General features: G+C 41.6%; 1 protein-coding gene across 1 annotated transcript in view; it reads right to left on the reverse strand.

The window, feature by feature from the left end:
• The window catches only part of LOC120937111 (gamma-aminobutyric acid receptor subunit rho-2-like), a 119,065-nt gene that overhangs the window by 81,732 nt on the left and 10,313 nt on the right, over window positions 1–27,020 (reverse strand). Inside the window, exon 2 of the mRNA XM_040350091.1 lies at window positions 8,926–9,032. Within this exon, the coding sequence (XP_040206025.1) occupies window positions 8,926–9,032 (107 nt within the window). The remainder of the gene's footprint in view (window positions 1–8,925; window positions 9,033–27,020) is intronic.

Genomic DNA, 27,020 nt, shown 5'->3' on the forward strand with positions numbered 1-27,020 from the left:
TCAGGGACTCCGCGTAGTGCGCGACCCCAGGCCAGGTAGGCCATAGTGGTGGGGCGCGCGATGTGCGCACACCCTAAAGGTGGGTGCCGCACCTGGAACCAGGAACCCACGAAGAACCCAGAACAACGGCTTCCGCCACAGAAATACTCCTCCCCAGCATGCCCCGCGAGGGAAAACTCCTCTAATTGGCTGCTAGGAAGAAGCGGCTCCGCCTGGACCTCTCTGGCGCCACCTGCCGCCCAGAGATGTAACTGTATCCCTGGAGCGCAGACTGACCCACAGAATAATCCAGATTTTGCGACAGACAAATTTAACATAATTAAGAATGACAGCAACTTACCTCTCTCATTCTCCCACTAACTTTAGCGTAGTGCCCTTACTGAAAGTAAAGGGGGTGCTACATACATTACAAGATATATATTCTCAGAAGCCTGTAATGGAAAATGTGTGCATTGAAAGTTTTCACCTATACTTGTATTTAATTAAATACATTTCTATAAAGATACTGTACATCAAAATAAAAGGCTAATGCAATCCAGAAAACATTAATGGTCATATTACAAAGCAGAGAATCTGACATTCACTAAACATTCATTGGTGGTGAATCATTTAATGTATATTAAAACACGTTCAACAGGAAGATTTACTTGGAGTGACAGTTTGGCAAATATCACATTCACTGCTTTAAAGTAAATATGCCATCATTTCAGTCCACTCAATGCCCCCCTATGTTTTATGTAATGCCTTGTAAACAGACTTAGCTGGTTTCCCCCAGAGTATTTGCACATTTGTCTACACCCCTTTGTTATATTATTGTATGCTGGAACTTAAATTTCAAGGAGTGTGAGTAAGGCTTCATCAGAAATGGTATACAATGGCCTTTGGTCAGTGAATCCACTAGTCTTCATTTTTACAGGTTCTAATTTTGAATTATAGATAAATGGAATGAAACTAGAATTGTGACAGACCTTGGGCACCCTAAGGAAAGCAATGATGTGGATCACATAGTGAGCCATTGAAAATGATGGGTGTAGCCTAATTGTAGTGGGAATGACTTAAAGGGGTATGGTTAAATAAAACCAAATCTACTTAACTATATACAAGACACAAGTCTTTCTGTACCCACAAAATATGCTTTTATCACTGTGCAACAAAAACATAACCCTAACCTCAACACCTGGAACCTAGAAAAGATAGTTAAATAGTGAAGAGTGGGTGTAGCTTACTTGTGTTGATATTTGGCATGGCCAAAATGTCCATGGTTTAATAAAGTATAAACCTACTCACAGTACACAGTGCACAACTATACTGCAGTTCTTGTAACCCACTACATCCTCCTTACTAGACCATAAGTGAGAGTTTCACAGACACACATAAACCTAAAGATTGGCCTTAGAAAAGAAAACAAACCATAATATTCACAAAGAACTAACACTTTGTCACTTTGTCTGAGACTACCGTAAAGAACTTTAATAAATTCATCTGAAACTACTTAGTGACCAACAACTGTTGACACAAAAACACTAGGGGAGATTTACCAAAACTGGTGCACAGAGAATCTTGTGCAGCTGTGCATAGTAACCAACCAGCTTCTACGTTTTATTGTCAAAACTTAATCGAGCAAGTTGAGCTTAGAAGCTGATTGGTTACTATGCACAGCTGCAACCAGATTCTGTGTGCACCAAATTTCCCCCTAATGGCCCGTACACAAGATCCAAAAATCATACGAAAAATACAGCCTTCGAAGTAATCGATAATCAGATCATTAGTACAGGGCTTTCGAGAGCCGATCACAGAGTTAATCTGATATTATGCGATCAAACAAGCATGACATTTTTTCTCATATGGTACCAGATCGTAGGATTTAAGTTTTATTAGTACAGTTGTCGTCCGAAAATACAATACAAATACGTTACAACACATTACATCACTTCTGATTTTTTATCCTGCCGTACAAGAATTTACGTAACTTTAGTAACCGCTCTATGTCTTTGATTTGATGCATGTAATGTATAGCACCTTTTTACAATGTGTGGAGTGCAGCAGAGTATGTTAAGGTGCCCCTTATATGGCTGGTCAGCAAGAGGAAAATAAGGCCAGAATCTGTGGCCAACAGGAGGAAAAATGTCTGACATTGGAAGTCAGTAGGAGAATAAAATGCCTATTATTGGTGGTTGCGGAAGGTAAAAAGTCTGGCATCAGTGGTCAGGGGAGGAAGAATGCCTAGTGTTAGTGATCAGGAGGAGGGGGGAAAAGGGGAGGAAAAATGTTGGTGGTAATGGGAGAAAATATACCTGGAGTGGTTATTGTTTTTGCCCCCATACATTAGCAGTCAGTGTCTGTGCCCTCTCTACAGTGGTGTTCAGTGTCTGTGCCCAATTTCATTGGTGGTCAGTGTCCGTTCCCCCACCCTTACATTGATGGTTAGTGTCTGTCCCCCCACCCTTACATTGGTGGTCAGTGTCTGTCCCCCCACCCTTACATTGATGGTCAGTGTCTGTCCCTTCCCCCCTTACATTGGTAGTCAGTGTCTCTGTCTTCTTTACATTGGTGGTAGTGTCTGTGTTTTAACTTTCCCACTCAGAACCCTTAAATATTTAGTACTTCCATGGACAAAGTAAAAAAAGTGTGGCTATCCAGCATTCATCCTTCTGCATAACATGAAGGATATGGTTATCACCATGTAAACAAAAAAAGGGCACAGCTTCAAAGACCCCAGTTGCATGATTGTCACCCAATAGAACTCTTTCATAATTTTCAGAATTGCCAGCATCAGCAGCTCAAGCGTACGCTAGATGCATTCCTAATAGTCACATCAAAGACAGTGCTTTCTCCTGCTTCACCTCTATACAATATTCATAAAGTCATACTACCTGCCTGCTTATGAATCTCCAACAGCAATATGGCAACAAGTAAAACTTGTCATCTCATTACAATAATAATGGTATTTCGTCTAAAGTAAAAATGAGCAAGATGACAGGGTTCATTTTACAGCTGTTCCTATTGAAAATGTACTTGGTTCTTTGAAGCACCTATGCAGATATTAGCTTCTCCCTATACACCTCTCTTTATTCTCTTAGCCTTGCTTCTGTACTACAGTCAGAGGGGTTGTACACATGCCACAGATATCTTGCAAATGAACCGCCTACCAAACTCGCTAATCAAAGTCAATGGGACTGTACTGCAACCGTAAGCCAAATGTTTGACTCACAATTGCAGCACATTAGTCTCAAGAAAGATTTACTTTCATCCAAAAAAGAAAGCAAACAAAAAAGGGAGCAATCAGGAGGTGGGCAAATTGTCTGCTGAAAGCCTGGAAGCCAATACTCTACCACGGATCGCTTTTTGGGGTGCAGTAGAGACTGCTGCATGTGTGAGTCCAAAGTAAAACCTATTTTAGATTCTTTATTTGGATCTTTGAGGATCTTTAAGAATGTATTACCTCACATTACAAGCAGCCAGGTATGGCTTGTTTTAAGTATATAGAAATAGTTTAATGTGCATAGTCTGAGCACAGGTGCGTATTACCACTCTTAATTTATAGTAACCTTATCTTTAGTAATAGTAAAATGTTGCCCTCTTGAACTTTTATCAAATCTTGTAATAAATAATTAATTTCCCAAATTTTTATTTCAACCTTTGCTATATGTACTTTTTTTCCCAAGTAAAACAAGCACACCATTTCTAAACTTTCACTGTTAGGCCCCGTACACACCATAGAATGCATCCGCAGATAAATCCCAGCAAATGGGTTTCAGCGGATAGATCCTATGGTGTGTACACGCCAGCGGATCTGTTTCCGCGGATATATCTCCCCTGGGATGGATTCCAGCAGATCGAATATTCGCTGACATGCAGAACATATCCATCTGCTGGAGTCCATCCCAACGGATGGATCCGCTGGTCTGTATAGACTCACCGGATCCATCCTTTCGAAGGGATCCCCCGCATGCGTCGTAATGATTCGACGCATGCGTGGAATTCCTTATATGACAGCGTCGCGCACGTCGCCGCGTCATAATCGCGGCGACGGCGCGACACGTCATCGCCAGAGGATTTCGGCGCGGATTTCAATGCGATGGTGTGTACACTCCATCGCATGAAAATCCGCCGAAATCCTCGAGAGGATTTATCCGCGGAAACGGTCCGCTGGACCGTATTCGCGGATAAATTCTATCGTGTGTATGGGGCCTAAGTGAAAGCATCCATTCCTTTTGCTGATCTGGTTAGCTAACTGGAAACCCTCCCGAAATTACCAAACAGCATACACAATTTGTTTTAAAGGAGGGATAACAGAACTAGTGTAAAGCGGGGAGTGTAATGGCGCTTGCCAGTGGGAAGCTAAATTATAGTAAGTAAATATCAAATATCGCACAGCAACGTATGGATAATGATCAATAGATTCAATAAAACTGTGTTCCACTCCTAGTTTCCTTGAAGGCCCCTCACAACATCCACAACTAGGATGTGAAGGGTAGGAATAGTGAGAATAATGAAATAAAATAAAGATTACAATGACATAATAAAAATCATTGAATAATGTGAAAAACAATTGCAATATTAATAGACTCCAGAACCGTTACCAAAATAGGCAAAAAATATTAGTGCTGTGACCAATGATGAAGATCCAAAAAAACACAAAGTGAAGATACTTTGATTGTGTTTAAAAAGAGAAAAATATATAGATATAGAAAAAATGTGCACCAAAAAATGTGCAAGGTGAAACAGATAAATAGTGTTCAAGCATAAATAAATAAATAGTTCAAGTTCATAAAGTGTTTAAAGTGTTCAATAAATAAATAGTTCAAGTTCATAAAGTGTTTAAAGTGAATTCCAACGCTGGATGGAATATTCCAAACATGCAAAATAGTGTATATTGAATAAAGTTGATAAGGTGCTTAATTTCAGAATTTCCCAAAGGTGCAATATTGTTTAAACAGAAGATGCTGCACTCCACCGCACGATCCTCCAGTGTAGCTGTGCAGACACAAGATATGGAAAATGCTAGCCTCTCACCTCAGAATAAATCAAAACAAGCCTGTTTTAATATGGATGAAGCCCAGCAGCACACACTCTCAATCCAGGAAAGCTCAGGTTGCTCCGATCCTCCAATCACAGGTTTATCCAGACCACTCTCAAATGAAAGCAAAAGGCATGCTCCATAGTGCAGTAAATCAGATGCAATTTAATAAACAAAAATAGTAGCACTCACATTTAAAATGGCTGTGAACAGCATGCAAATGGTTCCAGCGAATGTTATGGATGGGTAGCAGATCTCCGCTCTCGGCCGCGAGCGGAGATGATGTCACCAACGGCACTTCTCCTTCACCTGACGCGTTGCGTAGCTGGACAACGCTACTTAATCATAGGTATACCTGGCAAATAGAAGCACAGAATATAGCCTTCCTCGACCTAGAGATTTCTATTAATAATGAGACCTTTGATACTAAAACTTTCTTCAAAAACGTAGACAGAAACAGCTACCTTCCCCTCACTAGCTGTCACCACAAGAACTGGCTTTACAACATACCGAAAGGCCAACTTATGCGCCTACGACGGAACTGTACCGAGTTGGATACTTTTAAAAAACAAGCCAATCTAATAGGCGACAGATTTGTCCAGAAGGGTTACGATGACGCACACATCAAGCAAAAGATAGAAGAAGTATCTAAGATACCAAGAGGGCAGCTTTTGGAAAATAAACGCTGATCTGTTCCTGCTGGATTGATGGTCTGTCTCTTTTGCGGGGTCGGCGTGCGGCCCATGTCACTGGGTCAGCATTGATTCAATGTTACATGCCCATTTTTTAACGTATGCTCATTTTACTTATTCATTTTATTTTATTTTATGCCCTCTCGTATACACTTTTCCTGATGGCCCTGGATATATGGTACCTGCACTGTGCATGTCTGTACGGGTTTGATGACCATCAATCCCGTTTCACAGCATTGCACAGGCTTGGATGACACAGGAAAGATGGCGCAGATTCGATACTTGTCAGATATGTATACTGACTCCGACAAAATGGCCGCCGCTATTCCTAATCATCCAGACCATATTTAAAGACAACACAGTACCCTAGTAAACATCCCCTGATGAAGTCACGTGATGTGACGAACACGCGTCGGGAACACTAGAGTACTGATTGGGAGCAACACCTTAACGGACGGCAGACGAGTGCGGTGCTCGTAGGAGATGCGACCGTATTTTCCCTGCTTACTGTGAGTATTTCATTTTTACCGGTTATTAAAGTTTTGTTGTGCTGTGCCGTCTCACGCGATACGCCCTCTCTCCTTCTCCTCTCCCCTCTCTGCTCCCTTACTCAACCATGAGCGGCCGCTTCTATGGATTCCTGAGGAGCTGAGTGCTGAGTGCTGACAGTGAGAGGATCGGGATACGAGCGCGGCGCTCGTGGAGACAGGCACTTTTCTCTTAAACACAGTGTGAGTTGTGTAAGTGTACACTTACACATTGCATCCTTGAGAATTCCCTTTTTTCTGTCCTTTGAGTGACAGGAGGTCAACCTACAATATACATTCATTTTTTCTCCACATGTATGGTCCAAAACTGTGATCTGTCAAGAGGACATCTAACCAACTAGAAGTATCAGCAATTTACCTTATGTGTGAGTAACAACTAGGAGGTAAGCTGTTCACTTCACTCTACGGTGTGGGTTGCACGATCCTAGGATTGGGTTGCACTCCTTCATTGACTGGACTTTGACATTTTTCCTTTTGCCTTTTTCAAGTCACTTTTTCACCTCACTGTGAACCTTATTGATTTGGGTTTTCACTCATTACAATTGTATGTATTTGGAGTACACATCAGGTAGATCACTCCTTTCACTTATCCATTGCCTTTTTTGTGTTTCATCACCCGGTCCAGTCAGGATCAGTTTCACTCTTTTGTAAGTTATTTTTTGCTGTATTTGTATACGTTTGACTTCCCCGATTCAAACACTTACCTCCCCCCTCCCCTTTTCCACCACCACCATTTCCTTGTCCATTCTCCACTAGTTTAACCACAGCGCAGACACCTTCCACTATTACATTTACTTTTTGTCCTTCATTGGAAAGACTCCTCTTTTGTTTGCTGCAGTTCCCACCCTTAGTTTAACTTTTCTCCCTCCCCTTTGCCACCCCACCATTCCCACACTTATCCATCACAGCGCAGGAGTTTCACCCAGTACCATATATTTTAGTATACATAGTTGAGTTGCCCATGGTTAGTTTGGTTTTGCGCATTAGTTCCCCCCTTTACACATAACAGAACTAGTGCCATCGGGTGCTTATTTTCAACCTTCAACTTTTCCACTACTAGATATGCATGAAAATTACAACCACCACCACCAAATTGACAACTGTTGGATATGTAATGTTTGTCTACTACCTATTATATTGTTCTTCTAAGGCCTCGTACACACGGCCGAGGAACTCGACGTGCCAAACACGTCGAGTTCCTCGGCCAGTTCAGCCCTGAAGCCGCCGAGGACCTCGGCGGGAGGAGAGCTCCCATAGAACAACGAGGAAATAGAGAACATGTTCTCTATTTCCTCGCCGAGGTCCTCGTCGGCTTCCTCGGCCGAAAGTGTACACACGGCCAGTTTCCTCGGCAGAATTCAGCCAGAAACTCGGTCGGAAGCTGAATTCTGCCGAGGAAACTGGTCGTGTGTACGGGGCCTCAGTCTTGCATCAAACCATTCCAAACACTGGGAGATTTTGCTTGGAAAAAAAATTGTTTAGAATTGGAAGAGGACCCTGAACTATTATTATCTGTTCTCCCTTTGCTAACAACAGAAGCACCATAAGCAAACAGAGGAGACAATGAAGATGATAACCTCATACATAGAAGAAGATGAATTGATTTGATGTTGCTTTTGAACAAATTTGAAACAGCAACATTATCTAGCTGCCATTGTTGAAATCTATACTGCTGTCATCATTACACTCCTCATGGTCCCCAAGGTTTTCTTGTGAGTGAAGGTAGAAAATTATTCATCAGTGTCATTTCAATGCCTCACTTCTTTATAGATGATGATGATTATTACATTGTTTTAAATAAATAATAATACAATGTACATCCACTTTAAAAAGATTAACCTTTCTCAAGATTTAAGCCCTGTACACACGGCCAGAATCTCGTCAGGAAAAAACCCTTGTTTTTCCTGACGAGATTCTTGGCAAGAACCTCTTGCTGCCCGAATGTACAGACAATCCTTTCAAAAGGTTCTTTTGAAAGGCAAGAACGCAGTGACGGCATGCGTTTGTCACATTCAATGCCGTCGCCGCCATCTTGCTGCACCCTACCTATGCCTAGGAAGCTACCGCGCATGCGTCAAAGTCATTTCGAGCAAAGTCATTTTGTAAATATACACACTGTCGGGTTTCTCGGCAGGAAAACACTGCCGAGAATCACAAAGAGAAAATAGAGAGCAGGTTTTCTATTTTTCTCATCGAGATTTTAAACAGTTTTCTTGATGAGAAACCTGAAAGCCTCGTACACACGCTCGGTTTACTCGGCAAGAAAGCTCTGCCAGCAGTTTTCTTGCTGGTTCTTGCCGAGTAAACCGAGCGCGTGTACAAGGCTAAAGACTTTTGTCTATCCCATGTTGCAGTCTGATTGTATTAATCTGTATATTGTGAGGGTCTACCTTTTTGGATAAAAACTGAAAATATTGTATGGGTTGGTTCTCATAATTCATAGTTGTTGATCAGTCTAAAATAGTTTGCACAGAGATTGTACAATTGGATCATGACCCTTGTGTCCAGCTTAACACTATTCTTAATATTGGTATGCATGACTTATGCACCATACAGAAAATAATATATGGCCATCTACAGTATTTTCCACTTACCTACCTTCTTTCATTTTTGATCATTATGTATATACTGTATATAAATATATTTGATATATATGAGATCTTACCTCCAAATGCAGGTCTCATAGAGAAGTCATGATCGTTCACTCTGAGCAGCTGGTCATTTTTACTTCTTCGAAGTTTTGTAAGATCGTGATTCTTTTTATATACATGGCTGGAAATATAAAGCATGGGTTTATAATTCACAGAGGAAAAACTGCAAATACATACACCAATTGTCATTTATGTAAAGTACAGAGAATCTGGTTATTGCAATAAATGTACTTGCGGAAATAAAATAGGTGAAATGATGGGCATATTTACAAACAGAATTACTAACCTCTGTCCTTCAATGGTTTTAATAAATTTTTGGCACTTAGAGGGTTGAATTTTTCCATTTCCATGTTTCAATTTAAAGTTGTTCTAAAGGCTCAAGTTTTTTTCTTCTCAGCATTAGGTCTAGTCCCCCTTATGATCTAGAAGAGAGCGGCGGTTCTCCTGGGTCTCTTTCTCTCTTCATTGGAATAAGAGATGTCACCAGCACACTATTAACCTCCAAAATAGGTCCAAAGTTTATTTAGCGATTACATCGTTATAGCAAATAGCATTGTTTCAGAGCCACACATGACCCCTTTATCAGGCATGTGTGGTCACATGCCTGATTAAGGGGTTCTGCATGGCTCCAAAACATTGCTATTTGCTGTATTAATGTAATCGCTGAATAAAGCTTTGGACCCATTTTGGATATCCATGGTGTGCTGGTGAGATCTCTTACTCTGACTATTCCCATTTCCAGTCAGTGGTTGCCTCGGCATCCACTTATATACAGCCATCTACAGGGACATGTGCCTTGGGAATAGTGCATTGGAATCTCTCCTTATTGGGCCAAGCAGCAGTGGGACCGAGCATGTGTGAATAGAAACGGAGCGAGTCTGCTGGAATGACCCCATAGCAAGAAGGTTTGCTATAGGGGGACACTCAGTAGGAGGGAGGAACCAGGAGTGCCAGCAGGGGACCCGAAATAAGAGGATCGGAGCTGCTCTGTGCAAAATAACTGCACAGAGCAGTTAAAGTGATATTAACGGTTAAGACCCGGACCATTATGCAGGTTAAGGACCTTGCCCCTTTTGCGATTCGGCACTGCGTCGCTTTGACTGACCATTGCGCGGTCGTGCGACGTGGCTTCCAAACAAAATTGGCGTCCTTTTTTCCCACAAATAGAGCTTTCTTTTGGTGGTATTTGATCACCTCTGAAAAAAAAATTTTTTTGCGCTATAAACAACAGTAGAGTGACAATTTTGAAAAAAATGCAATATTTTTTCTTTTTGCTATAATAAATATCCACCAAAAATATATAAAAAAAAACATTTTTTTTCCTCAGTTTAGGCCGATATGTATTCTTCTACCTATTTTTCGATTGGTTTGCGCAAAAGTTATAGCGTTTACAAAATACTGGATAGTTTTATGGCATTTTTATTAATAATTTTTTTTTACTACTATTGGCAGCGATCAGCATTTTTAAAGGGTGCCTCAAGATTGTCTATAATTTTTAAAGTGTGCCTTGACTGAAAAAAGGTTGAGAAACACTGATCTATGTAACTTATGAAAAATGATGAAAATTTCTGTTGTATTGCATCTCAATATTATCATCCAAACTGACTTTACACTGCAGACAGATTAAGCAAGCAATCTTCCATACATAAGTAGCGGGCAGCTGTTTTTCTCTGCTGGCCCTGCTTTAAATTTAGAAGGTAGTCAGAGGATTAGTTACCTCTGACTGATTTGTTTCCAAATTTGGGCCTCTGTTCCAGCCATGGCTGTACTGCAGGTACACTATTGTTGTCTGGGGTGTCGATTCCACCCCAGGCCGAGGGTGGCAGCAGTCAGATCAAGGTGTTTTGGATATTCTTTCTCAGCGGCCAATCAGTGGGTGTTGATCACCTTGCTGTGCATGCTGGGGGAGAGTATTCAAGGAATAGACGTCACAGGTTCTGGGTCGTCATCGTTCGCCCTGGGCATTCATCCGACCACCCCTGTTGGTGGCCCCCTGGCTGACATGGCAAAATTGGCTGTATGCAGAGCACACAGCCATCTTGCCTTGTGCTATAATCACACACTTCATCTTAGTGAAATAATCCATCTTTAATCTAAAAGGTTCACTCACCATTCATCCCCTTCCATTCATTCAATAACAGACCATTGACCCCAGCTTGTTCTCAGTTCGCCATCCTCACCAAAAGCCTGGCGACGCCCACACAGAGTCTTTTTATTAAAACAAAAGCCTTCACAGACCACAGCTGATTGGAGGAGATCACAGCATGTGACCATAGGAAGTGATGTCACAGCATGTGGGCTCGACACAGCAAATGCCCATATATGGATGGGACAATCTAGGAAAACCGTTCCAAAAGGGATACATACAATAACGATACAGTAATAATTCAATAACAATACGATACAGTAATTATACAATAACCAATGATGAGTGGAGCTTATCTGCAGGTGTATGCTCACATCTCAAAACAGTGTTGATCAGGCACCGAGAGATGACAGGAGCGTATATCTGCTAAACCGACAATGCGTTTGCAGAGTGGACGCACCCGACAGGCGAATATCTGTTCATGACACAGGGGCCCTTCCTCCGGCCGACACCCCCACTCCACAAACACCATTCTCCAAATCAGGAAGTGCATCTCAACCAGTCTCAGTCCGCCCCAGTCAGCTCTTTAGAGCGGGCTGCGGGAAAACCAACAATGGGTGACACTATGACAATACATATTAAATACATCTTCATTACATTTCCACAACAGCTCCTCCCTTTTTGTCATATTGCTCCCACTTGTCCTTCGAATCTTGATAGTCTTCTTACACCTGGAAACGAATCAGTCCTTACAGTCCATACGAGTCCATAAAAAGGAAAACACGGCTTGACATGTAGACTCTGTTCTTCAGGAGACATGACTTGTAAGGAGGACACAACTTGGTGAGCTGTAGTAATCGCAGATTGGGCTGGGGTCCTCTGTGTCTTGTACGTGGGTCTGGCTTCGGCGCGTCTCATCAAGGAAAATTAGGTCATCTGCTCGGGCTCTGGTCACGCGTCCAATCAGGCAACAATAGCACTCATCACTATATAGAAAGAATAGAAATAAAAACGACATGAGTATATATATTTCCATTTCTGTTAACCACGATCCGCTGTAAAATAAAAATTAAATCCCCAAAGTTTCCCAGACCCTTCAAAGGGTTCCCAACCTTCACTTAGCTATAGCTCTGGCTTTGCCTTGCAGGGATCTAAACCTTATCCACATGGGCCTGAACTCTGTCACCAGTATCCCGATCCAGGTACAACAATCTTTACTTATGAATTTCCAGAAACCCCCCTTAGACCGTGAGAACTTCCTTGTAGCTTCAACAGTTACATGAAACATCCTATCCTCAATGGGTGAAAATCGTTCAATCGTATCATAAGCTAAAGCCCCCCCCCCACCTTGTACATGTAGGAAACCATGCCTATACCTGGTCGGAGTTGGTGAACAATTCACTTCTAGCTGTCATTCTCCCTGCCATTCTTAATTTCTCTTGCGCCATCAGATCCTTGCAATCAGCCGCGACATAGGATGCTCGGACAGCTTCACCATCACGCATGAACCTCTTGCATTGGGGGAATTACCTTATAAGCTGTAGATCCGCATAAACACCAAACTAAAGTTACACACCTGAGGGCTACCTGGTTGTCCCGATACCCAAACCGACAAGAGGCCGAGCCATAAAAACTATAACCAATTTTACCCTCTAAAAACATATCATTAAATTCCATTGACAAGTGTCTGTTTGGAGTCTTCACTAGTTACCAATAATAACATCATAAATAGCATGTACCACTGTCATCACTGGGGACTAAAACTTGGTGGAGACTCAGAACAGACCCTGCAATCGGTCCTGTTCACTTTCTTAGTTAGTCATAGAATACACTTTAAATAATAACTTGGGATGCTTTTCATTGTTACCCTTGCTAAAATTTACTAAACAAAAAAATACAAATAAATGAAGATACTACTCATTTCTTTGGTGTGGTTGAGCCGCTTCTTGCAGTGGCTGGCGTGGTCTCATTCCTCAAGCTTCTTTACAAATGACCCAGTGGGTCCCTGGTTGGGAAAAATGAAAACCGATTACCGTGTCAGGGTCCAGGAGGGACTCCTAAACCCTGTGAAGTTCATGTTACAGTGATCGCACCGACCCCATCACCTGAGAATGGAAGTGACAGCTGATGAGGAAAGTACGACCCTGGTTTTGGTTGACCTCCAAACAAACCTCATGACGATAACCCAGACATCTGGACTGTGGTCACCGCATAACCTGTGTGTGGCTTACCATCACTTGTAATCGCTTACCATCGTCTGTAATACCTAGAACCATTGACAGGTTCTTAGCATCTGAGATGGGAACCTACTTCACCAGACTGCTGCTTGCCGATTCAAATTCTATCAAAGAAAGACAGTCTTGGCACAAACTTGGTTAGAATTAGAAAGGTTAATTTTATTAGTTTGAAAAACTGTAATTTTTACATTTATTTATCCCCCCATTTTCTTCCTCATTACCAGTGGCGTCTCCAGCTTTCATATTTAGGGGGGGCACATGGGGGGACAGGGACAAAAGTAGGGGGGCCAACTATAAAATGCAATTATATATATATATATATATATATTATATATATATATATCTCCTGGGGCCCTTTACTACGATCCCACAACGGGCCCTTTTACATGTTCTGCAGTGAGCTCCCTTCCTACTATATTGGGGCCCCCCAGGGTGGCAGAAAACAAGAGATATATGTCACACCAAGAAAATATAAGGGTCCAAAGCAGTGGGAGAACTTTCAGGGTTGCAAAGGTTGTCTTGCCACCGGGGCCTGGTGTTCTGCCACTGTGGGGTTCCCCAGCTGTCCTGTCCCTGCTATTGACAGTGCTGGTCTGGCATCTGTCTCCTTGGCAGCGGCGGCAGTCCATTAGGACCTAGTGCTGGTGACATTATGGGTGCATGCAGGGGAAGGCTGGCACTATTGGTTATAGAGAGCTGAGCCCCCAGCTGGTCACCTAGCAGCAGTAATGCTGTATAACCTTCTCTGTTGACATGCTGATCGGGATGTGATCCAGGTAATGCTCCCAGTCAGTACTAATAAATACAGTATTTATTAGTATCAAGAGTACAACCACACAACCATATATATATATATATATATATATATATATATATAATCAAACGTATGTTCCGCAGCCGTGTGGGCTCTATGCCTGTAAAGTGTGGGCTCTATGCCTGTAAAGTATGGGCTTTGATCAATAAAATCTCTGATATTTAACACTAGGATTTGACTGGGAGCATCACCTGGATTGCATCACGATCAGCATGTCAGAGAAGGCTCCACTGCTGCTAAGCAACCTGCAGGGAGCTCAACTGTCTACAACCAATAGAGATGGGCTCGGGTGTGTTTGAAATCCCACATGCCCGATCCCGCCAGGAAGCCAACACTCCACAGTGCTAATCACAGCCAGTAAAACATTTCCTGATCTGTGCAGAGCTGCGGACCGGGAAATGTCTCATTGCCTGTGATTAGCGCTGTGCAGTGTGGGCTTCCTGGAAGGCTCTGGCATGTGGAATTTTGAACATGCCCAGCCCATCTCTAACAACAAATTGTGCTGGCCCTCCTGTACATCAGCCCCATAAAGTAACCAGCTCTGGGTTCCAATGTGCTGCCGCCGCTGCCATGGAGACAGAGACCAGCGCTGTGAATAGCCGGGACAGGACAGCAACTCTGGTTATTCCAGCACTGGTCCACACTGGCAGGATTCCCCCATCCACCTATAATGTGTAGATGGGGGAATTGGATCATTTCTTTTTTTTTTTCATTCAACCTAATAGTTAAATGAAAAAAAGTGATCAATGTATGGGCTGCCTAAGAGCTAAGACCAGCCATAGACAGTTTAAATCTCAGCTGGTTCAGCAGGAACTGGCTGAGATTTGAACTATTAATGAGCAGATTCTCTTATGATTATCACTAGTGGTTGCTGTATAGCCACTAGTGATAATCACTGTTTGTCGGTAGAATACAATTGCTGGGCAGAAGGGATATTGCCTTGTCAGCACTGTCTGTGTTGATGGGGGAATCATGCAAGTTTCTTTCCTGCAATCTGTGGATGTAGGAAAGAAATGTGCACTGTATATTACCTGCCTAACTGAAAGTGAAAGTGTAACAGAATGGCCCGTGACACCCAGAGACTTTTGAAGGATGGGGGGTACTCCTGTGCCAGCATCACTAATGACTCTTGGGTCTAGGGGCATCCTGTGCCCCTTTTGGGCATAGGGTGACTGAGAAGTGATAATGATAAATTACATGGGATGGGATATTACTGATAATTCATGTTTTGCAGGATATCTTGAAATATTACAAGTTGTTAAAGTCTGACTCCGACAGGTCAATAGAGTGTTTTCATTCAATGTGGGGACACATGCTTTTGAGGTGTTAATTGAGTCTGCTCCTAGACATTCCATTGTGTGATGCTAATACTGTTTTGTGTCCATTGTGCATGCTAATGACACTGTTAAGATGTGGAATGTGACTTGTCAAGCTGTAGTAATTAACCCCTCTAAATGCGGAGCCAGACCGTCTGGGTAATGAGTAGTAATTAACTCATCGGAATGTCATTATCTAAAACAATGTGTATGAAGCCCCCCATTGTGTGATGTGTGGGTGGAGTGTGTCTTTGTCCCTGTAATTAACTGTAACATGCTTGTACTGTATATAAGAAAGCTAAGTTACCATTAAAGGATTCATTCATTAATTTTGGAACCAGTACAAGAGCTTGTGTTGTCTCGGTTATTCTGGGAAATTAAATGGGTCGTGTCTGATGTCTGTCGGACTGTCGGATAAGCTGTCATGGGGCGATGGAATGGAATATCGTAAACGGTGGTGACCATTACAGAAGGTAAATTGTGAATGTCTTGAAAGAACAGGAGAGGGGAGGGAGACAGATGGGGGAGAGAAGGGATGGAGATAATGCAGTTCAGTGATTACAGTGTACTGCAGTCTGCAGTGCACACACTTACCCACGGTCCAGGCTAGAATCTCAGGCATCATTCACACACATGCTGCTGATTTTCATATTTCCTGAACACACAGCCCCTCTCTTCAGATACAGCACACCGAGATAGTGTGGGCGGGACTGAAAGGAGGAGGAGGAGCTGTATTCCTCCCTGCTCGTATGTGAGGAGAGTGGGGGGGAGGTGGCTGGACTCTCTGGGCTGTAAAAGAGTGTCATAGACTGACACTCGGCTCAGCTTGCAGTCACCACTCTCGGAATTTACAGGCTGGTTCTCCTGTCCTAAGGACGGGAGAAATCAGTCTGTTTTTTCAGTAACTGAGATTAAGGCTTGGGCCCCCCCTCCCCCACAGTGCTCATGGAGTCCTTTCTGCAACTCGCTCTTCTCCGTGCCAATGAGGATGCAGAGGAAGGTGCAGATCGGATGGCTGTGGTTGTGTGAACGCTCGCATTATGCAATGTCAGCGAGCAGAGGGAGGGGGGAGGAATGCCCCGCAGAGCTGACTGGGGACGCTCTCCCTCTCAGGAGAGACTGTTACTCTAGGGGCAGCCCGAGAAAAATACAAAAAAAAAATGCAAAAAAAAAAAAATTGCTCATTACAGACTGAAGGAAGAAATGCGTGGTGCAGGAAAAAAGAAACAATGAATAGCCTATGATACTTTTACCTCCTTAGACTCGTGTATTTATCCATGTGTACAGCTGTCTACATACACCTGCTCTCTATGTACAAACACTTCCAATAACTCCTTGGACCTGAAAAATACTTATAAGCAAAAATCATTACTCTATCCTTCATATTTAACCGATTCAAACAAAACCCTCTGTAACCCTTACTTTTACCGATCCTACAAAAATACAACAGCCGCGACGCATCGGAGGATCGCCGCGGTAAGTTCGAACATATTCATGTTACTACATACAAACATTCAGATACAAATGTTGGGGAGATGTTCATAGTTTTCAAAACAAAAATGAAAAAACAAAACCCAGCCAGAATTCTACCTTCACTCTTTCAGCAATAGAATAAAATACAATGGGAAAAATATGAGAGCAGCTCGAGAGCCTTGCATGGACCAGCCATACAAAGTTCAATCAAACAGGCATGAGAATTTTAACTATAGTTCCCCCCTGAGGATCACCAAAGTGTGTACTACACCTCCATCAAGACACTCATCATTACAGATTTCTGAAACCGCAGCTGAACTACATCCACTCAAGAGGGATACCTAAATAGTATCCTTGGAAATCTTTTAAAGGGTCTAAAGGCCTTTGCCCCCAAAACTAGGCTTTGTGCACCGTGTAACCGTCTGACTGTGGGAAGCCTCCATTCCTTCCCTTGCGATTTGAATCGGCTTATCGTCTTATCCCCCGCATCCAGGGGAAACCATTGCACCCATTTCGGGGAGCACCGCCCGGTGCCTTCTTCTACGGTAAATTGACGGACTACAACAATTATCTGGTCCAGTCCCTCAACTAGAAACCCTAACTGAGGCATCATCTCTATGGCTTGTTGTCCCAACACTCTTGGCACAGAACTACAGCGTAACTATGCCAAATGATTCATCAACAACCACAGATCAACCCCCCAAATTAGGCCTCTACCCCTCACAGTGTATGCATCCCATACACTGTGTTGCCAGACTAAACTACACATAACACTTGCCCCTTTACCACCTGCAGAACAATGTGGCTTCTCTCTGCATCTAGATGTTACAACAATAATGATGATGCCCTCCGTACTACTCTCTACCCAAAACTGTATTTACAGTATAAAACTTCACAACAACTGAAATTAAACTTTAAAACACTCTTTTAAACGCCAAAATATTTTCCATTGTCCTTTCAAAGCACAAATCTCATTTCTCATCTTTCAGAAGACCCCAGACTCCTCCCACCAACTTCCTGTTGATACATAATTGCTGAAAAGAACTTCCTGTTGTATGCTCAGCTCTCAAAACCCCAAAAACTGGTTTATTTTAATGACAGGAAGAGGGAGGGGAGGGGGAAGCCTAGCCTCATTGCCTTGTCTCAACACATCAAGAAAATCCATGGACTACATATATATTTCCCCTGGGAACTCAAACCACAAGTTTTGAAACCTAAATATTATACAGCAGTAAACAAAGAGCCAAAACTGAATCTCCTGTGTTTTTTTTCTGTTAAAAAAACAAAAACAAAACACCTTTAGTTCAGGAAAGGGAAAATAATCCCCCCATACTGCAAAATGGGAGTTGATCCCCTGACCCAAACATCCCTCCCTGCAGGCCACACAATACCAGCTTCAAAAGGAATTCTGGGAAACTCCCAAATATTCAAACACAAAAACACACCGCTGTGCACAAAAACGCAGTCAAAGCCAGTCCCACAATCCATCAAAATGCAGTGCAAAGCAGAGTCCCTCACACAAAAACGAAATTCTACACAAAAGTCTCCATTCTTACACTGCAAAGTCAGCCGGTAGGTTAGTCAGATCCTGGTTATAAATTGTCCCTAGCATTTGCATGTGTCCGCAAGAGCGTCAGGACCCCTTGGGGCAAGACCGCGCTATATCAAGATATCGCTCTGCGCAACTCAAAAGGTAATGCTTAGAAAAAAACAATTTAAACTGAACCTCCAAATCACCTTTCCAAAACAGGACAGACCGCACTACACACTCACCAAACATTGAAATCTGCCCCAAAGACTGCAAAATTCCACCAGCAAGATAGCCGACGAATACCACTGCACAGTCACATGGTATCACACACAAAGGAAAGGTGGCTGAACCTTCCCCTATAGGATGATCCACAGGTCAAACAGACTGCGCCTCCCAAAATGGCCGCCTAAGACCATGGCAGCATGGCAGACAACAAGATGGCCGCCAAATGCAGTTTTTCCCGTCAAAACCAGCACAAACCTCCCTAGAATCTTTCTCCACAAAGACTGAGAAACATGGGACATGGCACATCAAAAACGAACACTTAAAAACATTTTAAGAACAACCAATCTTCATACACTTTAGGCTACTTCAAATCGGACCTTTTGCCAACTAAACAGCACATTAAAAAATGTTAGTTACATGCAACACAACATAAAACCAAAACACTCTTTTCTCAAAGTTCAAGTGCACACCGTGGCATCAGCTTCCATAACAAGCCATTTGAGAAATATAAACAATGATGTTACATCATTTAAAACCTTAAAAAAAATCTCTTTTCATCCTAAAACCAACAACACTCCTCAATGATAGCAGCCGAAGGAAAGCCTGATTCCTTTCAAAAAGCAGCTACTATTGTCTGGCCACTTGAATATGCGGCAGGAAATCTTAAACTTAAACCAAACCCTTTACTTAAAATACTTTTACACTTATGAGGACCTGTGTCTTGGTCCCATACAAAGGTAAAAAAAACAATTTTATCCATTCTTACTTTTCATATAGATCATGAACACATTACACATTAACCTGTTCTGAAAATTGTAATGTCAAAAGATACACAGAATTATCCACCATACTGGTCACCCCTCCCCCACCAAAGCACATGGCACAATGTTGCCTGCATGCCTGCTCAGATCAGAGTTCCCTTCTCTCAGGGTGTCACCCTTCCAACATAAAACACCTGTATGCTATTGTTTAAAGAGAGTAACCAACTTTGCAAAATGATGGGACAGCCATGCTGGTTGCCCATTCCCCCACTAAAGCACATGGCAGGCAGCCATTTAAGCTTTTCTATACATCTCACTCATGGGGACATGCGTCCTGCATCAAATGATCTAAATACACACAGTCTAGATTTCTCATTCAGTTTCTTACACAACTTCAATCTGTTCAATCACACTCATACAGCATTCAGACATTCACACACACGATCAAAATCACACATACACATACAATCGATTTCACAAGCGCACACAACCACACACGGTCACACTTCCAGTCCATGTGGACGGATCACACACATACGCACAGGCCCACAACATCTCTCATACAACATATACTCACATACGCACACAAACAGCCACACACAATCAAACTTCAAGCATTATTTCAAAAAGATGAAAACGTTGTTCATTTTCAAAGCATAGCCTTCCCAAACATTGGGACGTGTTCCCAATCTCCCCCCCATCTTAAACCGATGGTAGGAAGGTCATGGTCAATCCGATTCTGGCTCGCCGCATGACATGGAAAAATTGGCTGTATGCAGAGCACACAGCCATCTTGCCTTGTGCTATAATCACACACTTCATCTTAGTGAAATAATCCATCTTTAAGCTAAAAGGTTCACTCACCATTCATCCCCTTCCATTCATTCAATAACAGACCATTGACCCCAGCTTGTTCTCAGTTCGCCATCCTCACCAGACTGCCTGGCGACGCCCAAACACAGTCTTTTTATTAGAACAAAAGCCTTCACAGACCACAGCTGATTGGAGGAGATCACAGCATGTGACCATAGGAAGTGATGTCACAGCATGTGGGCTCGACACAGCAAATGCCCATATATGGATGGAACAATATAGGATAACCCTTCCAAAAGGCATACATACAATAACGATACAGTAATAATTCAATAACAATACGATACAGTAATAATACAATAACCATACAGTAATAATTCAATAACAATACGATACAGTAATAATACAATAACCAATGAACACAGTTCCTGATGAGGGGAGCTTATCTGCAGGTGTATGCTCACATCTCAAAACAGTGTTGATCAGGCACCGAGAGATGACAGGAGCGTATATCTGCTAAACCGACAATGCGTTTGCAGTGTGGACGCACCCGACAGGTGAATATCTGTGCATGACACAGGGGCCCTTCTGCCGGCCGACACCCCCACTCCACAAACACCATTCTCCAAATCAGGAAGTGCATCTCAACCAGTCTCAGTCCGCCCCAGTCAGCTCTTTAGAGCGGGTTGCGGGAAAACCAACAATGGGTGACACTATGACAATACATATTAAATACATCTTCATTAAATTTCCACAACATGGCCGGGGGTGCGTGTTCAGAGTTCCTGGCTCCGGTACCACGTTGGTCTGCAGACGTAATTTGCCGGGTAGGCCCAGTAGTCAGACTGGCTCTACATTAACAAAGTGGTCCTGTGCTGTCCGTCCTAGAGGGAGGAAGCCACCGAATGAAGTACCTGTTCTGGAGAGTACCGAGCACAAGGCTGGTACACTCAGGGAGGTTGAACTTCATTGAAGGACACACTAATACTGAAAGGCTGAGCAGTGGTCGCCTGTCAGTTTCCTGAATTCACAAGTAATTACTTTAAGAAGAGATACGGGTGCTTAATCCTAAAGTGAGAGGATTCTGGACCGAACGTATCTCCACCTTTGGGAAGGTCAGTGGCAGAGACTGTACCAAAGTACCGTGTGACGCCCTGGCTGCTAGGACTAGTGAGAGAGGCCTATCCAGGGGCACACTACCCACTCTGGCTAGAGTGGCGACGAGAGTTTATGTCTGGAAGCAGGAGTACTTCTGATCAAGTTCTACACCTGAACCCACTACCTATACCCTATTTCACCTCTTCAATTTACTGTTCGTTCTTTTACCACGTTTGGTAAATAAAGCAAAGAAAAAGGAACGCAACGTGTGGACATTGATTTTGTTTCTTTGTTTTCTTTTTATTTATACTCTTTATTTGGAAATGATTCAAATACAAAATTACACTTGCACTGGTGTTTATAAAAAAGATACAACATTCATATTTCCAATTTCCCCCCTACTCCCCCCCCCCCATTACCCTCTACCGCCCTGCACCCTTTTCGATTTGTTATTTTTCCTTTATTTTCTATTTAAAAATGTTAACATCTGTCTATTTCAATCATTCCTTGCGCATATTTTTTTGACAGTTTGAATACTCTCCATTTCTCCCATGTTGCTCTATGTCTGTATGTTGTATCCACTCTTTTATGGTCGGTTTCGTCGTTTGTAACCATTTTTAGGCATAAATCCTTTTGCCGCGTTAAGCATTATAGGGACCAAGGTTTTTTCGTATTGTTTTTTAGTTTTGTTTGTGCCATGGAACAAACATGTCCAGGGATTAAGTGAAATCTTCTCACTGGTTATTTCTTCTATATACTCTAGCACTTTCTCCCAGTACTCTTTTATTATTGGGCACTCCCACTATATATGCATCGTCGTTCCTTTTTGTGTGCAATTCCTCCAGCATAAACAAGAGTTATTTGGGTGTATTTTGTTCATTCTCTCTGGGGTCAGATGCCAACGTATCATACAGTTATAGTTTGCTTCGATCGTCATTATGTCACATGCGGAGTTAAATACTGCCCCAATCATTTGTAATTCCTCATTTCCCATTTTTCTATGCATGCTAAAGTTTCCTGCTTTTCTAATTCTGTTAATATTTCATAAATTTGGGATATACCATGTTTCACAGGCTTTTGTATACTACAGAGCTTTTCCATTGGGTTTAGTGCTTTTCCATCTCTAATTGGTGGTGGTAAACTGTTTACAAAGTGAGTTAACTGAAAATATTCCCAATCACTAATCTGCTGACCTCTGTGTATTATTTTTAGCTTGCGTCTAGTCCTAATTTTACCCAATGTAGTTATATCCTTAAGTAGTGTGGTTCTCAAGTGCTTCTCTAGTCGTGTCCCATTCTCTAGGATGAAAAAATTTGTGCTGGACAGTGGGATTAATGGTGAATTGTATTTTCATTTTTCCCACCGATGGATTGTGTCCCATATTTTTAATACGTTTTTAGGAATAATATGTGTGTCTGTGCCCAGTGCTCTTGATTTTGGTGGTATTCAAATATTTTTATATGATTGTGTTGTGCTTAAGATGTCTTCCATTTGTACCCACTTCTTTTTGGTATATGGATTTGCCCATTCTGCTAGTCTTGCTAATATGACCGCTTTATAATATCTCTGCATGTCTGGAAGTGCCAACCCCCCATTTTTTTTTACGGCTTAGGAGTGCGTGGTTAACTCTGGCCTTCTTACCCTGAAAGATATATTTCAAAATGATAGTTTTGATCACACTTAAAAAGCTCTGTGGTATTTCTATTGGAAGCATTTGGAGTTTATAAGTTATTTTTGGCAGAATCATCATTTTTACTACATTGACCCTACCTATCCAAGAGATAGGTCTCCTCCCCATATTTTTCATTTCTAATTTAATTTCATTAATCAAGGGGATATAGTTGGCCATATAGAGTTTTCCTAATGTAGGTGTTATTTTAATTCCTAGGTATGTTAATGCTGTTGTCTCCCAAGTAAATGGGATTTCCTGCTGTAATGCTTTTTCTTAATTTCTATCTATTCCCAAATTTAAGATGACAGATTTTGTGGGGTTAATTTTAAAGTTCAACATTTCTCCATATTTCTTAAATTATTTTATTACATTGGGCAATGATATCCTTGGTTTAGTTAGGTATAGGAATATGTCGTCTGCATATGCTGCCACCTTATGCTCCTCCTCTCCCACTCTCACTCCTCCTATATCTGGATTTTTCCGTATTTTTGCTAGTAATGGTTCTAGTACTATTACATACAGGAGGGGTGAGAGTGGGCATCCCTTTCTTGTTCCATTGAACTTCTCAAACACAGACGACACACTCCCATTGACCTTAACCCTGGCCATTGGGTGATTATATCAATTATTTACCCATCTCATATATCTAGTTCCCAGTCCTATGTTCCGAAGTGTATCCATCATAAACCCCCAGTCGACTCAGTCAAATGCCTTTTCGGCATCAATTGACATGAGTACGACTGGGGGTTTCTTCTCCTTTTCCTTGCGCATTAGTAGTATGATTCTTATACTATTATCTCTTCCTTCCCTACCTGTTACAAAGCCTGCCTGGTCCTCGTTTATTAGTTCTGGCATTTGAGTTTTTATTCTTGCTGCCAATATTTTTGCATACATTTTTATGTCTGCGTTTAACAACGTTATAGGCCGGTAGTTGGAACAGATAGTTCTGTCCTTTCCTACTTTTGGTATGATTGAAATATTGGCAAGGAGTGATTCTTTTCTTATTTCTTCCTCTTCTCCTAATTTGTTAAAATAATTACATAATTCCGGTACTAATAATTCTCAAAATCTTTTATAGTATTTAATCGGTAATCCGTCCGGACCTGGGTTTTTCCCCCATGGTGTTTCTCGGAGAGCTTCATTTATTTCTTCTTGTATAATTGGGTCTTCTAGGGACTCGGCTCTTTCTGGGGCTATCTTTGGGAGATTAGCTCCATCTAAGTATTACTGTATTTTAATTTTTCTACCCTCCTCTTCCTGTTGTGTTTCATTCATTCTGATGGAATATAATGTGCTATAGTATGTTTTAAAGACCTTTGCAATTTCTGATGTTTAATATTTCATCTCTCCTGTCTGTTTCTTTATCTTTTCTATATAATTCAGTTTTTTCTTTCCTTTGATAATCTTGCCAAATATTTCCCAGGTTTATTTCCCCATTTGTACCTTTCTTTTGCAACATTGTTGAATACTTTTCTAGTTTCCGGTTCCATCAGGTCTCTAAGTTGCCCTCTCTTGATTATTATTTTTTGGAGTGTTTCCCTTTCTTGATGTGTTTTATGTTTTTGTTCAAGGTGATATAATTATTTTATTATATTTTTCATAGCTAGTTCTCTTTCTTTCTTTTTTCCCGCCCCAATGGAAATTAATTTGCCCCTAATAACCGCCTTATGGGCTTCCCATATTATTGCTGAACTGACTTCTGGTGTATTATTTGTCGTGAATTATTGTTCAATTTCCCGAGGGAAATTGAATATTGACTTTGTTTCAGCTCTCATCCAGTACCCTAGACGGTGGAGAAATATAGGTAACATGCCGCCCAAAACAAACCAGCAGCTCCTTTGGGGGTAGTGCTACACATATAAGAAGCAAAATAGATCATCAGATCAAGCCATTTCTACACACAGTAATAAATATAGACAACTTTTATGTTTTCTTTCTAGTTGCTGCAGCAATGGGTGAAAACACCCTGTGAAGAGCCATACCCCTGCTCAACACAGAGCCCTACAGTCAGGGTCTCCAATGGTAGGACATGCCCACCTGCAAACTGTTCCCACCACTGCTAGAGGCACAGACCACTGCCTTCTGTGATAAGCAGGGTCCTGGCTCTCTAACATACTTTTATCAGAGGTTGTTTACTTCTTTGCTTCAGCAAATAGAAAGGAAACAAATAAAACATTTGCCCATATCTATTATTGTATGTCCAGGCAACCTAACTATTTTCTGCAGCAAACTGAAAGGTAACAAAAAAAGAACATATCCACATGTATTACTGTACATGCAGCTTAAGTGCTACTAAAATTGTAACGTTCAACAGGGCTTTAAATTTGAAGGAGGTTTGTCTTAGTTATTGGTTTAAATGTCAAATCACTATCTCCTTCCACACCTCATCTTGACCTGGAATTTTGCAATTAGGATTGTCCTGCAGTGGGTTTGGATTTTTGGCAGGCAGCCAGTGTGTGAATACCTATTTAGTCCATATGGATGGCTACCTCCTTTTTTGTTATTATTTATGCTGTTTCCAAATAAGGTCTTGATGTTGCTATCAGAGGTCTTTGACCTCCCATACGTTTTCTGTTTGATCATACTTGATATCATTTGTATAACTCCTGCCTACGTCTGAGAGGTCTTGAGCCTATCCCTGCCCTGGTCACTGTCTACTGAGATTGAAACCCCATGCTTTACGCTAAATAAATAATATTTTAAAACAATGAATTTGTTGTTACAGATTGCTTTTTATACCAATGGCATTAATGCAAGTTAGAACCCTTTCACACTGAGGAGTTTTTCAGGCGGTATAGCGCTAAAAATAGATAAAAAAATCTCCTGCAAGCAGCATCTTTGGATCGGTGAGAGGAGCGGTATGTATACCGCTCCTTCACCGCTCCTTACCATTTAAAACAATGGGAAACTGCGGCAATACCACCCGCAATGCGCCTCTGCAGAGGCTCATTGCGGGCGGTATTAACCCTTTATCGGCCGCTAGCGGGGGTTAATACCGCACTGCTAGCGGCCGAATCCTGCGGCAATTCTGACGGTATAGCGCTGCTATTTTTAGCGACGCTATACCGCCACTGCGGCTCCCGCCCCAGTGTGAAAGGTGCCTTAGAAGCAGATACAGAGAGTGGCCATGGAAGCGGTGTGCACACTGTCCTATGTCTGCCTGCATTTGGGGCATTGAAAGGAGTGTAAGGTCTTCCCAATAATAGAATTAGGTGCACGCATCACTCTATGCCAGAACTATGATGATGAAGTGTTGGCAGCTTAAAAAGAAACACATCAGTAATTACAAAAATTGATCCACAAATTGAACAGGAAACTATTCAATGGGTTCCTCATTATGACCTGTTCTGCTTAAAAATTAAATTTTTGGATATGGAAATTTTTAGAGAGGGGAGATGTTCAAAAACAATGAAATGCGTAAACCCACAGCAGACAACTCACTTCTTTGTGCAAAAAGTTACTATCTCCCCATTCAAATAAATGCAACCCCTTATGGGCAATTTCTTTACATTATAAAGAAATGTTCTAGACTTCAAGATATTAAAGAAAAAGTATTATCCAAATTAAATCTAGGGGCTTTTCAAATAAAAGAATTTGACAGTGTCATAAGTTTTTCAGACAAATTATTGAGTTATGAGAAAAAGGATATAAAAAAAATGGAGACAGAAGTATAAGTTGTACAAGTACAGTTGTCAAGAAAGATCTATCAGCTCATTTGCTCCTGTAATCATATTTAAATTGGAAAAATCAAACGTGAGTTTAAGATTAGAATGTCTGAACATATAAGAGATATTATGACAAAGAATACAAAAATTCAGATAGCAACACAACTTCTTGGATTGCCATTATTTATCATTAAAGGCATTAGGGCTCACTCAAATGGGCAGAAAAAATGCTGCGTTTAGATGCATATTTTCTGCATAGATGAAATGCTTTTTTTTAGGGCTGGGGAAATTAAATCAAATCTTTAATTTTTTTGATTGATTAAAACTCTTTTGATCGATCAAAATTCTTTTGATTGATCAAAATTCTTTTGATTGATCAAAATTCTTTTGATTGATGAAAATTCTTTTGATTGATGAA

This window comes from Rana temporaria, chromosome 4 (assembly GCF_905171775.1).
Source record: "Rana temporaria chromosome 4, aRanTem1.1, whole genome shotgun sequence".
Lineage (NCBI taxonomy): Eukaryota > Metazoa > Chordata > Amphibia > Anura > Ranidae > Rana > Rana temporaria.